We start from the raw sequence: 17,270 nt of genomic DNA on the forward strand, positions 1-17,270 counted from the left end.
GTTGCATACTGGGGTTTTTGGTTCTTTCAGTTTTTTTAAATTTTATTTATGGCATTGAGTTCTTGTGTCTTAATAAACACACCACCCCCCACCCCAATATCCCCTCCAGCAACAAAGCTGTAAATCCTAAGGTGGCTGGAGCTGGGGCCAGGGTGGCTGTGGGCCAGTTGATGTGCTGCAGCTGGCCACTGGTGGGGGCACAGGGCCTGGGACCAAAAACCCTTCACTGAAACCCTTCTTCACCGAAACCCTTCACAGGCCTTGTTTTAAAAGCTCAGAATTGCACAGCCCTGTTGGGGGGGTGGGGTGTGTGTGGCAACACACACACAGAGGGGTGTGGGGGTGTTCAGAAGAGAACACTGTTGTCTTCCAGGTGTTGCTGGAGGAGCAAACTTCAGCATCGCTGCCCCTGAGCTGGGCACTCCTGGGGTGCCTGAACTGGGGGGGGGTTCAGATAGGCCCATGCTCCCAGGCTGCTGCAGCCTGGGGGTGTGCTCAGCCTTTGCTCTCCCCTCACCACCTGTTCTGGTGACACCCAGCTGCAGGACAGCTGGAGCAACCCTCACCTCCATGGGGTGTTGTTCTCCCCCTCCAGTCCCAAGTGCCAACCCAGGTGCCAGCAGGACGCCCTGGTGTGGGCTGTCCCCCGGAGGCACTCCCTGGCCTGTCCCCGGCTCAGGCCACCCCGGGGCTGTGGTGGCCGTGGCTGTAGGGGTGGGTTGGGGAGAAAGGGAGGGGACTTTGGGTTTCAGCAGGGTGATCGTCCAGCAGACCCCGGGCCATGGCGGGGTCAGGGAGTGGGGAGGTTTGGGTCAGGATGGGGACACCTGGCGGGGCTGTCCCCAAGGGGGGCCCGAGGCCGCTCACTCAGCCGGGACACCAGAAGCACTCACAACCTGGCAAGAAATTTCATGCAGACACGGAGACTTTGTTTCATATTTTATTGAATTTCATTTATATTAAATTAAAAATATATTTCTGACAGATTCATGTAACAAAAAGGCAGAACAGTTTTCAAATTGTTCAGCTGGGATGAGCGTGGGTTGATGCAAGGTGGGTCGCAGTCTACATTTGCCTCAACAAACAGATAAAGCTCTACCCCAAGGACCATGAGGAGAAACTCAGGACTGCACACGGGGGGGAAAATATAACCACACGAAGAGAAGATCCACAGGTTTCTCCCCAGCCTCCAAACAAGACAAAAGGGGAGGGAAGGAAAAAAAGAAAAAAACAAGAAACCATGAAAAGAAGGGAAATTATGCTAAAATATGTACCTAATATTAACCCAGGTCAGTAAGTATTTTAACAGTGCATAATCCTCGATAGCTAAAGTATGAGAAACAAAAGGTTAAAGTAACATTACGCCACACACAATTGGCATACCCTACTGTGTAAGCAAGTGCAGAAAGTCTGAACACACCACAATAGTGCTAAAACACAGAATCACACAGAATGCCAAAAATGGTACTTCTAACCAAAACCAGAGGGTGGGAAGGGAGAGAAAGAAAAGGGGAGGAGCAGCTTAAATCACAAGCAAATTACCTATATACAAATCAACCCTAAGGACAATTATGTTCCAAATAATGGAGTCCACAAGGAAAATAAAAGCAACATTATCCTTATTTACAAATGCAACTAGCTGTGTCTTTAACAAGCTATAAAAATACTATTCACATTTTCAAAGTAACATACAGTAGTTTTTGTATTTTTTTTTTTTATTTTTGTTTCAGAAAGGCAGCTAACTCTGAATGCATCACTTTGCAAGAAATGAGTGTCTTCCCCAACACGCTGATGCTTCTCTTCTTCTGAAGGTACTTCATAAGGCAGAAGTGTTGTTATTTTGTCTCTCTGCACTTTGAGAACATGGAGAATTGGCTAAAACCCAGACCCTCCCCACCTCTGCCTCTCGCACACCTCCCGGCAGGCGGCCGGGCTGGCTGCAGTGAGCCCGTCCCGGGGAGGCAGCTGCCCCCTGCGCCGCCAGCGGGGCTGTCCCTGTGTCGCCTCCCAGGTGGGGCTCAGCCTTTGATTTTGGGAGGACAGTAATGTCATCCTCCCGGGCTGGGAATCTGAGCCTCATCAGAAAAGGAAAAGTCAAGAGGTCAAGACCACCAGGTCAGGAAATGCATTTTGGGTATCTCTATTTTTAGAGAGACTTCTTTTTTGCCTCGGTTTCCCCTCCCTACACTAGAGCTGCTACCTCTTTAGAAATTCCAGCTTACGATGTTGGGGAAATTGCAAAAACTGGGCCAAAAAAAATGGATTAAAACTGTTGTGAATAATGTATTGATTATGTACCAATTTCCAACATTAAAATGCTATAAAAATTATGTTTTCATTGACCTGCATTTTCCTCTTAACATACCCCACCATAAAAAGACAAGTACCCAGCAACTCCCTTCAGTCCCCGTCTCCCAAGGAAGAGTGGTTTAGTGCATTCAAAGTTAGCTACCCCTTACACAGCTGCTCAGTTAATAATCGACCCATTTAACAGCAGTACCAGTTTATGCTACATATGTCATAGTACCTTACCTCAAAAGAACGGCATACATATCTACACTTACTTATAAAATACCATTCACAGTTTATTACTGTGGTTATCCCAAAAGGGTTTAGTCTTCGGAGCGCTATGGACAATACAGTGTTTCCTCCCTAGGAGGGCTCAGAGGCCGGGCAGGGCACGGAGCGGGCGGTGCCACGGGACCATGGCGCTCACGGCCAGCGCACAGCAGCGACTTGATGGACATGAGCGCCCTGGTCACGCCCAAGCCAACAGCGAGGGGATGCTGCATGGGACGCACCTCGGCCCTGGGGGGCTCATCCACAACACGTCTGGAGCACGACTTCATGGCTTTTGGATTGGGGAGGGGAGAGGAACTGGGACAGAATTACTCACAGCGTAACACCTTACACATCTCCCCTTAAAGCCCCTCTCTACCAAGGTCCACAAAGCGCTCTCTCAAAATTAAATAATAAAAAAACAACAAAAAAAGCAGCGCTGACTCATTTCCTCATCAGGGTAACATCCTCAGGTTTCCCCCTCGCACCTTCTCCCAGCCTGCCAGCGCAGGCCCCAGCACCCCTCCAGGCTGGCTCTGCCTGGGAGAGGCGCTCGGCTGCAGCTCAGGCAAGTCCCACCGAGCCCCACGGCCACCCGTCAGCCCTGAACACCCGCAACTTTCCCCCAAAAGGTGCCCTGTGGTGTCCAAACCCAGAGGCAGAGCCCAGCCACCACCGCGACCACTGACAACAGCCTCACCTCTCTGCAATTTCCCCAAGAGCAAGGAGCCTACAGCATAATGACGTACTAATCCACACAACGGTACAGGAATATGAACTGTGATAAAATAAAATTAAAGGTGGAGATGTGATTTTTAGACATTTTGGAGTGGTGCTTCTAACCACAGAGCTTTATTTCTGTTATTTATTTCCAATTTGAAAGCCCCATTTGTAACAGTGACCTTTTCTACCTCATGTAACGCTTAGCAAGAGTCAGAAAATAAAAAAGAGAGGGAACCTTGCAAACATAGCGACGCTGCACAGAGGCTGCCCTGCGGGACGACTGCGGCTCCTTGCATGTGATGGAGCATGAATATTGCAGCCAGCCAACCCCATCCCGCACAGCCGTGGCTTTCTAAGAAAAGATTCTAAATCCAAGGTTTTACGTAACAGACGAACTATTTGGTCAGCAGCAGTGGTCTAAGATCCACGGGGATGAGAATATTGCAAGTGAGGATGAGAATATTGCAAGTGACAGAGCTGGACATGAAGGGGTGCACAGTCTTCATGTAACTGCAAGTAACGCCACCTTTTGAAAAATATTTGCTGAAGGGCACTCGAGGTGCTACTGTCCCCTTTGAGGTGCTCTTTAAGAGCCAAGGAGGCCCGGCTCTGGTTCGTGCCACAGCCTCTGTTCTGCCAGCCTCGCTCAAGCTAAACAGCCTCCAAAGCAGCTCCACACCTACCCGAGCTCCGTAGTTCCGAAATGTGACTGGGAAACAGGGGCAGGAGCCCCAATACGCCACTTGTGCGAGGTGAGGGGCAAGTCCATGCCGAGAAGTGAGCGATGCTCCAGCCTCCAGCCCCTGGGGCAGCTGTGTTACTCCATCCCCCCCCACCCCCAGGAGGCTCGGCAGACAGCGGGTGCGCGTGCCCGCAGGTGCTGCCCTGGCTGTTACCCTGTCCATAAAGAGACGCCCGCCCAGGGTGCGCAGGACTCCCGGGGGAAGCACGGCTGACTGGGATGCCTTCAGTTATCCTGGGGAATTACATGACCAACAGCCTAATTCTGACTTGTGCCAAAGTCTCCCCATCTCCTGGGTGGTATAAAGGAGCCCAAATCATCCCTTTGTTCCTTTACTGCCACCACAATGCAGGACACCTACACAGACACCCCATCAGAAAAAAAAAAAGTTTTCTTCTTTAATATCTGAGTTTCCCATAGAGTCCATCCTCAAAAAACCCCCGAGCCCAAGCTATATTTCTAGGCTGACTTACCTGACAGCTGGTGCTTTTGACCTGTAGTGCCCAGCTCGCTCTGTAGCTTTGGGAAGAACGGATCCACAGAGAGTCGGGGCCAAGCTGGTCTTTCAGGGTTGCTTTTTTCTTTGCTTCTAGGCTGGGACTGGTGGTGGCTGAGGGTGGGGGCAACGCTCCCCTGTAACCCCCTCCCACATCTCTAGTGCAAACTGGTATCGGGCCGGTGGTGAGCCCACAGGCGGCCCTGCCCCAGCACCTCAGCGGCGCAGGTGCCCCTCGCCCGCAGCCTCTGGGCTTACCAGCTGGGCGACAGGAAGGGAAAGTTATTTCCCCATTAATCCAGGAAATAATTGGAATGAGATCACCGCATACAACCCCTGCAGTCAAGAAATGCATCTTCTACCAAATAAGTGGTACAACCAGGGTTAACACCACCTGTCTTCGTACAAAGGATTTCAGGGCTGAGCTTAAGGTACCTGAAACAGACCCACAGGGTGACTCCTACTGCTGATACTCGCTCGGATTTACTTCCATCGCTCGCTACCTGTGAGAGATGACCTGTTTGAAAGCAAGCTGTAAATACTCTGCTAAGAAACCCTCCTGGCTATTTTGCAGAAAAAGAAAAATTTGAAAAGAGCTGGAGAAGAAAACTTAAAAGTAGTTGGTTTCAGTCAATTATGTTACAGCAAGTCAATCAGATCCAGCATCCACATCTGTTCGAAATAACCCTCAGGTAGAGAACAACATATAAGACAAGTATCACTGAAAGAGATTAGGAAAAAATAAGCTGTTGTTCTCTTTCATTTAGCGTGTTGCTTTGCGCCTTGGACAATGGCTGATATACACTGGGGTATCTGCTCTTGAAAAGTCAGACACCACTCTTTCGTGGACAGGCTACAATAAGGGAAAGGAAAAAATTTACAAAGAGGAGGCCGCATTGTAAAATCCATAAAACCTGACAGCGCTGTGTACAGACACCATTTGTAGAATTAGCAAATTAATTACACCCAGACAAAATACTTCTGGCTGATGCTCTCACCTACTGCTTTGTGCTGACAAAATGCATCTGTGTGTGGAAGTATCTGGTTTTCCCCCAAACTTGTAATTATTCATTAAAAAGCCTGACCCTCATCTCCCCAAGATAATACAGTTGAACGTTTGCCATGATTTTGCCATGTACATTTGCCCCACTTCTTTCACCAAGGCAGCAGCTATAGCCACTAAGGCAAACACACGAATTAGGGCCAGCCAGGTATTTCTGCTGATCAGATTAAAGCAGCCAAACAGTTCTGCTCTCAGTTTTGCTTTTTTTCTTTAACCGTGGTTAAACTTTCTTTGGCAAAGAGACAAGAACCTGCCAAAGTAGCTCGGAGGCACTACTCTTGCAGAGGAAACGCGCAGATTTGGGGGCCGTACTCACAAGTCTGCTGCTCTTACTGGGGAAAAGGAGGCGGTTAGCCAGACGCGCGGCACCACCACGCGGGTCAGCCCCTGGCACAGCAGGAAACGCAAGGGCTGGTTTTGGCAATGGCTACTCAAACTGGAAGCTCAGGGGAAAAAAATGCCCATTTGTGAAGCTGCAGTCTGTCCAGTTTCCCATTGTCACTAGTTACGGTGATCATTAACCCTTTGTTTGCCCTCTGCTATTCAAGACACAGCCAGCATGGCTCGGCACAGCTCGGCCTGGCTGCGTCTCAGAGCCCCAGCATAAGGAAGCTTCTGTCTGGCATTCGTGCAGCCTCACTTCAAAGAACCTCTGCATTTCCATGCTACTTAATATAGTATATCACACCCACAGTCAACAATTAAAATGAATAAATAATTCAAGTTTTGTAAGAAATAAAATGTTAAACTGTTAAAAAACACAATTATTTACATTTTGATTATTCGACGGGCTTGTTTCCAACACCGGTACTACTTCATTACCAGAGAAACAAACAGGCCTCACCTTCCGTTAGCAGCTACATCCCAGCACCACCCTACCCGGGTTTGGAGGTGTGCATGCTTCTGCCCCAGCAGCCTTTGAGTGCACCTCTTTGAATTCAAACACGTAAGTTATACCAGAATTTTATTTTATTTTTTCTCCATTAGGAGTTACTCTGTTACAAGACTTGTTCAGGGACAAATCAACCCCTTTCTTCACCTACCTACATAACCAGAGCTGCTGCTGCGCTGAAACAGGACATCCACAATCCCGTCCCAGTCTTTGTCTCCAGGCAGCTGGGCAATTGTGCCCCAACCTGGCAGACCTTTGCCTGTGCTTCAGACGACACCCTGTGAGCACTACTGCTGGCAAACCTTCCCTGGAGCGGCGTCTCCAGGACCTCGTGCCACCCCTCTGTGCCCCCGGCCTCTGCCCAGTGCCTGCCTCTGTCTCCTGCCAAGACCACGAGGCGTTACAGGAGGGCACCAGGAAGAGGCCAGGCCTCTCAGGCGCACGATGGTTTTGTAGCCATCTACCCCCCTTCAGTGGTCTGCCGGTCATTCTGTTCTGCCACCACAAACCAACTTGGTACCCCTTGACCCAACATCTCCTTTTAATAGCTTCAAAGATCTGTACTTGTTCTTGCTGTTTTCAGACTCTTCAGCTACATACTCAGTTTACAGGTTTAACACCCATCCTGCAGCTGGTTCAAGCTGGCCTGAACACACCTGATGCAGAAGCTGGCTGTGGGCTAAAACAACCTTGACCTAGTGATCATACACAAGTTGTTTCCCATCTGCAAGTGTAACAACCAACCCAGGTTTGAAATCTCTCCATACCTTTGACAAGCTGACCCTCAGCCACCAAGATCTGGATAACTCTTGCTTGCTTCTTTCTCCTTCCTCTGCTTCCCTACTATTACAGGTGGCAAGCTGTTCGATGGCAGGATTCTGGGGGAGCTTGATGCCATTTCCAGACCACTGGTTGTTGCTGGTTTCATTGCCAGGTTAGGTCACCCCAAAGATCTCGACTTTAACAGTACTGAGGCGCATAAACTGAAATACCGTTGTATCACCTAAGACTGCCATCCATCAGGTGTTGTTTCTTCCCCTTTAAAAGCCTAAATGGATAGAGAGATAGGCAGATCTTCAAAGGTACTTAATAGTTCCTTAAGATTTTCGGTGGGAACTAGGTACACAGATGCTCTTACACACATGGGTCTTGGCATGTCAGGAGCAAGCCACCAGTGTCTCTGGTCCTTATGCCTCCCTTTCCCAGCTCCATCTGCCTCAGGTTGCTAAAAACGTCCAGAACTCTGGCTGAAAGATATTTCCAAAGAGGAGCAGGCGGGGGGTGGGGGTGTCTACCTAAAAATTGAGGTTCATGAAAGCAGAACTAAGTGCAAGGAGACTGACTCATACTTATTTACATTTTTGACGGAAAGCTCTGCGAGTCATGCACATTTTGACTTCTCAAACCTCATATGCACCATCTTCTGTGCCAGAGTAATCCTCCTTTTAGAAAAAAGTATTCTGTACTGTGCTGCAAGCCAGAGCAAGACATTTGTCTCCTCCGATCCCTGTCAGGGCTTGCTCTGCTGTCCTTTGCGTGGCAGCAGTAACAGCTGGTTGCTCTGTCACTGTATTCTCTGAAGCAGTCAATGCAATGGCCTCTCAGAACTGGTAGACGTTGTTCCAAAGACTTGATTTGCTTCATTTTGGCATTTCCACAGTCATCCTTTACATATAATTCATTTTAAAATTTAAAATTATTATTTTGTATTTTGCTGGTCACTTCCATATTGCTTCATTCAAAATCCAGAAAACAGTTCAAATAAAATCGGAGCTTAAGTGCAAACTAACTTTCCAGTGAACCGCTATGTGCGTTTTCTCCAGTCCAGTGTCTGTTTTCCAGTTTAAAGGCCCCTTCCCACCACCACCCCACAGAACACCAGCAGACTTCATGACCCACATCAGACTCTCCAGTTCTCCATCTTGTCCTCAGTGTTGCCTGACAGCATCCCCAACTCCCTTCATGATCACAAAAAAGAAAAAGAGGGAAGAATTTGTTTAGGTCTTTTTATGTATTTATGGTCAGCAGGTATAAAACAGGAAAGCAAAGCCTTTTGCATACAAATCTTGGTTTCTTGGACTGTCTTTTAGCTTCAAAAAGAACATGTTGGAGGCGTGGTTTTGTTACTCTCTTCTGAAAGGGTTTTTGTGTTTAGTGCTTCTCATGTTGGCACACATACAAAAATGGTCGCATCATATACCAGATCTGAGAGGGAGTCTCTGTGGTTAGGAATTGGCACAAAATCATGGTGTGGCTCAGACAAAGGGTTTAGCCGTATATTAGAGTCACATCATCATTTCTTGGAAAGCCACAATGAAGATCTGAACGATTATGAAAAGCCAGGTTAGACATTTTCAGTTGCTGGGATAGAAAGTGTTAGAGAAAGAAATTGGATTCTCAATCTCAATTACTATGCTATCACACATGATATAAAAATTGTCCATTTTCCCCCCAGTGGAAACTGCATTGAGATTTCCAGGAATGCTGTACAGACTCTCATCAGTTCCTGCTGAAAAAACCAGCCTCTCTCTGGCTTTCCCTGCAGTGTCTGGGTTGAATCACTGAGAACTAGCTCAACAGCAGGCAACACTGCCACTGGCCTTTACTGGTACTGTCTGGCTTCTCTGACCGTCTGACCCTCCAGATCTGCGGAAAGTGAGAAAGGCCAGGTTGTACACACCTTCTTTCAGTCTCTTTCCTTCCTTCCTTCCAGGTTCCCAACCCAATCTGCAAATGACTCCAAGACATCCATTCACTTGGAAGTATCAAAAATGAGTGAACTGGCAAGAAGAGGAAGCTCATGGGAGAAAGGGAGGGAGGGGGGAGAGAGAAAAGGGGAGCGAGAGAGAAAGAGTGAGGCAGCTAGAAGGGGTTGCCTTTCCACTTCTGTAAGACCGCGGTCACTACACCACTGTATTTCGGTGTCTGTAGGGCGGCGGGGGCAGCACAGTGCCAGGCTTCAGGGAGAACTCGGAGAGGTATTCAGGATTCTCTGCCACAATGGGCCGGATCCGTCCGTTCTGTTTGTAAAAGTATTTTGTGCTGTACTCTTGCAGGTAGTCCGGGTGCTGGAGGGTGCTTCGTGGGGGCAGGCTGTGGTTCCAGTAGTCCGGGTTGTCAAAGGCTTTCTTGGCTTTCTCCGGCAAATTGTTCTTCAGGTACTCGGCATTTTCCAAGGTGTTTGCAAAAGTGTTGAGGTACAATGGCTCGTTCACGTACTCATCCTCTGCTTTGGGCTGCCCGTTTGGAGCGTTGTGATACTCTGGGTTGTCCACAGCTTGGACATCTCCATTCTTTCGTCGGGAAACAAATGGGTTCTCTTCCACCGGGTTTAGGTAATCTAAGGGAAGATAAAAAATGAATCAGCGAAGAGAGGGAGTAATCCATCCACGTAGCAAGTATCACGTGTACGTTACTACCAGGCTGTACCAGAAGCGGTACTCGGACTTGTGCGTCCTCCACCCCAGCCATTCCCAGAGCTCCAGATGAGATCAGGTGCCGATCATGTTGAACACACACTTGTTAAAAGTGAAGAATTTACAACCTAAACAGGCAATATGGGTTACAATGAAGACATACTGGTAAGCTAAACTACAGCTCCCGCTGAGCCACAGCCGCCCGTGTGCCTTGATTGATCCTGGACTTTCTCTCAGTGTATGATCTACAGAGCCAAACACGCCGTGCCACTTCTGCCTCTGCTGCCGACTCTCTGTGCAACCTTGGACATATCAGCCAAATCCTCTGCTCTGCAGTCTTTCCATCCAGAAAGCTCTACAGAAATCTTAGTTAAGCCTCTCTGCACAAAAACCATCCCCAAGGGCTAACTTCTAAGACAGCTTCATTTCTAAGAGAACAATTTGCCTGATTAAAAACCTTCCATCCCTGAAGGACAAAGGGCCTCAAAGCATGATGAAAAAAATGATTCAAATGAGCACTGGAAAGGGTACAAGAGAGCCTTACATCAGCTCCAAAACAGGACTTGGAGCAGGCTACAGTTGCTTCAAATCATTTTCTGTGGATTAACACCACCAAAAAATGTAGTTGAATTGCAGAAAGATTTTAAGGCATATGGAGCTTGTATGGAAAGCTAGACAGGAGGTGCAGAGGGAAGAGAAACATAAAGAGATTGGCTGTCCTAGGGTAAAAACACATGCTTTGTAAGGTCTCTCCCATGGTCACACACAGGTGACTGAGCCAGGGAGCAATGGATTCACTGAGTGTTATGTCCTGCCTTGCTCTGTGTATAACAAGGTCTCGCTGCAAAACAAAGCCAATCAGCCTGGGCAGGAGGGATGTCGCTGACACTGTGCATGGGCTGAAAAGTGAATGGCTTGGAGGGGAGCCAGGGAGAGGAGTGACTGGGGGTGGGACCCCTGCATCAAAAGCATCCAGTTCATTCAAGGCTGGAAATCATCAGATCAAACCAACTTCCAGTATTAATTCTGCCTTTCATCTCAGAGCCTAGAGGTTCCTTGAAAAACAGGGTCTCCAAGCCAGCGCCATAAGCGAGGGATGATCTCTCAGCCGCACGGGGATGCCAACACAAGACCTCTGTTTCCAGTGGCATGGCTCTGGAGATACCACAGAGAGTCCTGCCTGCAAGGAAACGGGCCCTTGACTGTTTTAAGAGGGTGGCTGTGATCCTCAGCTCTGGTTTTATCCAGGATGGGGCCAAAACTATGAAATGCAAAAGTTCAAGACTGAGGAAGTACATTTGAACACGTAGATAAAACTTTGCTGAAGCGAGGTGAACAGGCACAAGTGCCCGTACCAAAAACATAGTGGGAACATAATTTTTTTTAGCGATGACAGCCAAGCAGTGCTTTGATTTGAATCCCTCAGCTGACAGAGAGCGTGCAGCACTGTGGCCACACTGTGCCATCCTTGTGTCTGTGCCCAGTGAGACAGGAAGGAGGTGCTGTCTCCTGAGCTGCTGCTACCGCATCCCCGAGGGCTCAGGTAGCCCCTGGGAAGTGCTCAGTTCCTGCAGTGCTCTGACGATCCCCAGCGTGAACCTGTATGTGAACATATGTGTGGGCTCACACTGAAGCAAACTCACAGCATCAAATCTCTTGTTGCTGACTTGTAGGGCCATGAGTGCACTCCCACGACTGCTACTGCCATGGGTCAAGCCCCAGGGCTCCCTCTTTTTCCACCATGTAACACAAAGGGTAAGTGGCTTCCAAATTCTTAGCAAACGCAGTAGTTAGTTGGCATTTACATTTGCATTAATTAATTTCTTCAAAGCTAATGCAAAGGTTTGAAAGCAAATTACTAATGACACATCCCCTTACATCTAAATGATTGCTGTCACTATTTAAAAAGGAAGAAATGAATGATGGCAAACTGGGAAGTGTAGCACTCTGAGCTGGAACAGATCTAGGCAAACTTCACCTTGCAGCAATGGTCTCTCTGAAGCACATCTTGTTCTTTCAATCCTAAACTTCTCTTGGGTATAAAATGCCAACTGTGTGTATCGGTCCTGTGGTATGTTCAGCATGACATTTACCAAGCACGATGCCATGAAGATAAAGAAGATCAATAAACAAAGTGAAGTGAAGACTACGGCTGGTCGAAGATAGATTCTTTTCTTGGAAATAACTGAAGATTTGTGTTTGGATAAGAAGAGGGTTTGGCTTTTTTTCATTCCCCTCTCTTGTTTTTACCCACAAAGAAAAGTAAAAAGGGAATGACCAAACTTGACATATTGTCACATTTGAGCTTTTCTAAGTAGAAAATTAAGCAAAGAAAAATGAATCCCCATGCAAACAAATATTAACCTTGTCAGAATGTTTCAACCTTGCTGGGGTACTCAATAAAGCGATTTTTGGTGAAAAGCTGCTGATGTAGAAAAAGAATGTCTGGAAAGACAATTTTTTACCTGTTTTAGGTTTGTCTCGCATCGGCGTCATGTACCCATCCTCATCCAGCTCTCCCCGGACAACCCGCTCAGGTATGAAGACCGTGGGATCAGCGCTGTACCTCTGGGTGCTGCTGTCCTCTTTTGCCAGGGTTGCCACTTGTTTTCGTAGTGTGCCGTTACAGCATGTATCTTCAAAGATCTCTGCTGTGGCCCCCTGAGCAACCGGGGCTTCTGGTATTATGCAGCCAGGAGCTCTGTATGGCATCGGCACTTCTGCAGCATAGCCACCATCTCTGTACACAAACTGGTTCTGTTGAGAAAGAAAAGGCAGCGTGAGAAAGGAGGCTCTGAAGGGAAGGAAGATTCAACAGCGAGTTATCTCTGTGGCTCCTGTGCCTTTCCTGCCACATTTGCTCAATGATGCATTTCACCGGGCAGGTGAAGCCTTGCCCATCCTGCAGACCGCTGCATTTCCAGCGCTGCAGGATCAGCAGCAGCACAGGCTCTCTTGTGGACCGGCAAAGCATCTGTGTGCCCAGTGGTGCTGAGCTGGCTTCCCCTCCCAGGGAGGCACCGTTGGTGCAGCGAGGGGAGCAGGGAAGCAAGCTGGCTACTCAGGGCTGGAAATGGGGCTAGAAATGGGGCAGGAAAACTTGTCTCCTACCTAAACATGTGGAGGTTGGATATATACAGCTGTAAGATGCAAACATGGTATCTCCTCTTCTATTACTTTGTCAATCTCCCCTGATTTCCGAACAAAACCCTTAAACCTTACGTTAGGAAAATCTCCTTCTTCAAAGGGGACTGGGGATAGAGGACATACCATCTTTGAACCCGGTTTATTCCTGGGGGACCTACTTTTAGGGTGCCCTGCAGTGACAACCACAGGGTCACCCAAACACTATGTAATTCATCAGGCAGTGCATTTCAGGCTGGTGAACTGTGTTCGTATTGGCACCTCAACAAAATGGCTCAACTCAACCTACCATTTTGCTTGACAGCAAGGGCGTGCAAGGAAATTTCGACATCATGACCTATAAATAGGAAGGAAAAATGTACAGATTCATCCAAGCCTGTTACCTAAATGTATTTTTAAGAAAAGTTGGCAGTTGGCAGAATTTTGGGTGTGGGTCCATAAAGCTTGCACATGAATCCGGGCTGAGTGTAGAGATCTTGACTATTTGGTTGCTTATATAAACACTCCATTCACTCTTGGCTTTTGAGCCATTTATGCAGGAAAAAAGGGGTTTGAAACAGAAAATACGTAGTGAAGGAAGGAGGAAAACCTAAAGGATGAAGGTTGAATGTGAAATACTTACTCCTGACATAGGGGTGTAGGCAGGAGGAGGGCTGTGTCCAATTTCACTCTAATAGGAAAGAAAAATGGAATGATGGATACATAATAAGAGGTCACATGAATGAAACAAGTCACATGAGCTGTATGAGGTAATGGGGAGTAACATGCACATCAGATTTCCTAACTGAATCCAAAATTCAAAGAATTCAATCATGGCAAATGTCTCACCAAGCTGTGTGCCTCACCAGTCTTAGAAAGGGCTACTGAGTTCCTCTTGTTGGCTAAGGGCAAATGCCATCTTACACCTGCTGCGAGCTGTGTATCCTGCAAATGTCTCATGTCTAATTTTTGGAAAGTCAGATTGTACAGAAAGAATGACAGACGGTGCACTCAACTTCAGAGGAAATACAGGGCAGGAGAAGTGCAGAAAGCATCTAGCTCCAAGCCAAGGCTTCCTTTCCCAGGGACAAAGCAGGAGAGGAATAACCAGGAGGGCAGGAGGGTGCAGGACTGTCATTAGACTGTCACATCTAGCTTAAGTATCATGAGAAAAACAGCCTCTAAGCTTTGGTAAATCCAAATAGCACAGCAGCTCCTGGATTTCAAGACTCCAGCATGCCATGGTCCTGCTCTCAACATATACCACCCTTCTAATGTTACCTCTGTATCACAGGCTAAGGAGTTTTACCAAGAAGTCTAGAGTATCTATGCAAAGATCTTCATTTTGATATTGGGAGTATCCATGCAGAGATCTTAATTTTGATACTGGTTTCTGGAACGATCTTACACTGCCCTGTGGACCCTGAACTGCTGTAACATCACCAGCACAGTGGCTGCATTTATACCTATTACTGCTACTCAAAACTGGCCTGCCTTTCACAGAGGAAATGCTGAATTTTGGAGGAAAAGAAAAATAAAACAAAGAACCCTTTCTTTCTCATATGTTTTTCTACTGCCAAAATGGTATTTTTGAGACTACAAGATCAGTTCTTCATAATTACTTTGTTTCCCATTTTGTTTCAAAAACTGTATTGTATTTCCCTCATCTCCAAGTTGGGGGAGACAAAAAGTCAGGGTTTGAAAAAAGAAGGTCTAAACTTGAGATAAAATAGAAGGAAAAACCCACCGCCTCAGGAAAGAAGTCTAACCACCCTAAGAACACTCTACTTTAAAAAATATCTCATTAATCAAAATCTGTTTCAAAAACATATTCACACCAAGAAACATACCAGAATTAAAAGAAAAGACAACATGCATCCTCACATAGTAAGGACTGGATGTTCTACAGGCAATCTTTGTAAACTTCTTGTCAAAACATCAGGATGGATGGTCACAGTCAAATATCTTACTTTATAAAGGAATGTTTTGTGTTTAAGCAGAACACTTGCATCAGGAAAAACCGTAAAAACAAATACAAGCTTTTTAAAAATGCATGCTGTCTGTCTGAAGGCCCTTTTCCGGTGATCAAAAATATGCCTATTTCCTGCTATTTGAAATATCCCTGCAGCCATTTTATTACTCAGAACAACACCATGTGTTTGAGGTGTAAATGTGGTGATAAGCCATAGTTAGAGATACACTTTTTTTCCATCCTCATGAAAATTCATCCATATTTAGCCAAGTTATGATCTAAAAATGGCTCCAGGTTGCAAATTACAAAAGCGCAGGAAAACCTTTGTTAGCTGGATTGTCTATCAGCACCATCCATTAGCAAGGCTTGAGCAGGACTCTCCATAGTTGTCCCACTGTCTCAGTGACCCCCCCTGCCAGTGCCCGTGCCCAGGGGAGGAGGAGGAAATGGCAGTCTGAGCAGACTGCAGAGGAGTTGAGAGGCTTGCAAGGAAAATGATGCTGGAGGAACTGGCAGCAGGGATGGTCAGGAGCCAGGGAACGTTGGCTTGCAAAGGAACAGAGGGACAATGGCAAGCAAGAGAGACTGTGAGGTGCAAGAAGGGAGAAAGGGTTGGCATGTCACAGGAGGTTGAGTAGGAAGGGAGACATGGTAGTAAGACCAAAACGTGACAGGGAGAAACAGGAGGCACAAAGACAAAAGACAGAAGGCACTGAAACACCAGCTTCTCTGGGGGCTGGAACTGAACTTGAATCTCCTCTGCTGTCAGCAAATTGCTCTTGAAGCGAATGGCCAATGCAGGCCTGGTTCAGCTGGTGCAGAGGGAGCCCAGCAGCCACCCATCCCACTTGGCACAAGTGGCAGAGCTCAGCTTTGTGCAGCCAGCCGGAGCTCCGGGGGCTCTGTGCACAGGTAATAGGGCTGAGGGAGGATGGGCTGAGACACCCCTGAAATCTAGGCTAACTGTGACTGATTTCACTAAGCTTTTGCCAAAGACCTTGTTACATTTGAAAAGCAGAGCTTGAACTTAAGCCCTAGGCCTGGGAGCAGCTTTGGCCTCTCTGACCCAGCTGTGGCTGCTGAGAGCCAGAGGATGATGCCAACTGCAAAGAAAGTGCCGTCTAAGGCAGTACAGAAAGAGATGACAGCTTGGCCGGATCAGCCTGGAAACTTCAGTGCTGCCCCATCTGCACATAGTCTCTTTCTCTTATTCAAGACAAGTGTACTCATATCCAGAAGAACAACAGCCAAGAAAAGTTCACAAGGAGGGAAGGAAGAGCCTGGCTGAGGTAATCGCACTTGAGAGCGAAGTTCATAGCAGAAGATGGAACAGAAGACATTTTACCAGAGATTACTTGTTTAAAGGGAACAGACATCGGTACAAATCTGGATACGGACTGCGCAACAAGCTTGTAGCTTGGCAGTCTTCTGCAAAAGCTTGTTTGGGACAGTTGGGAAGGTCCCTTTAAACAGGGAACACCATGGAAAACGGAGATGTTCTGATTGCAGAGGACAAATCCCCTCTGAACCCCTGCACTTTTCTTTGGTACCACAGATTTGCAGTCCACTTATAATGACATATGGGCAAGGATACAACCCAGAATGTGTTAGACAAATGGATAAAAAACATTCCCTGAGCCTGCCAGATGCTACTTTGAAGTCCTACTGATGGCTACAGGATGTTGCACTGCAGGACACTTAATCTGCCTTCTCCTTGCCCTCTGATCTCATATTTACTTGAATTCAGGGAAGATTTCTGTCAGCTCCAAGAAGATGGAGAACGAAAGACTGAAGACAAGTAAGTAGTAAGCTATGGCGTATCGAGGGTGGTGAGGATTTAGGCAAACTGACGATTACAGATAGGATCCAGAGAAGAAACACAAAGTGGTGTCTGGAGACAGTCAACTCTCTTAACAGCGAGGAATCCAAAGCTCTGCTGGGAATCCTCTACCTCCTTGTAAAGCTCCCGAGTTTCCTTCCCTCCCTCCCTCCCGCAGACTGCAAGACTCCAAAGAGGGGGTTTGCTTCTTTTGGTTTCCAAGGTGGCTACAGCCCTCTGGACTGCACGAGAGTGAACAGAGCTGTAGCAAGACTGTGTTCATATTATACACAGGGAACTGGAGTTTGCTGCCGTCTGCTTTTCACAGGCACTAGACCCGTGACCATAACCACTCCTTTTCTATTCAGTACTACACTGTGCTATATTACACACCTTTAATTTACATCTTTCTATTTTCACAGAGGCACTCCCATGAATTTCAACTTGTGGGTCATTGAATCTGGA

General features: G+C 47.3%; 1 protein-coding gene across 9 annotated transcripts in view; it reads right to left on the minus strand.

Moving 5' to 3' along the window:
* Positions 1-927: 927 nt before the first annotated feature.
* Positions 928-17,270, minus strand: part of ERBB4 (erb-b2 receptor tyrosine kinase 4) — a 644,720-nt gene continuing 628,377 nt past the window's right edge. For 3 of the 9 annotated variants that reach the window (XM_074829726.1, XM_074829728.1, XM_074829725.1), the window contains 4 exons: positions 13,658-13,705; positions 13,325-13,372; positions 12,357-12,648; positions 928-9,815 (listed from right to left, as the gene is read on the minus strand). In XM_074829726.1, the coding sequence (XP_074685827.1) occupies positions 9,379-9,815; positions 12,357-12,648; positions 13,325-13,372; positions 13,658-13,705 (825 nt within the window). In that variant the 3' untranslated portion in view covers positions 928-9,378. The remainder of the gene's footprint in view (positions 9,816-12,356; positions 12,649-13,324; positions 13,373-13,657; positions 13,706-17,270) is intronic. The other 6 variants (XM_074829729.1, XM_074829731.1, XM_074829727.1 and 3 more) reach the window with 2 other exon arrangements.

Source organism: Strix aluco, chromosome 6 (genome assembly GCF_031877795.1).
Source record: "Strix aluco isolate bStrAlu1 chromosome 6, bStrAlu1.hap1, whole genome shotgun sequence".
NCBI classification, from domain to species: Eukaryota; Metazoa; Chordata; class Aves; order Strigiformes; family Strigidae; genus Strix; species Strix aluco.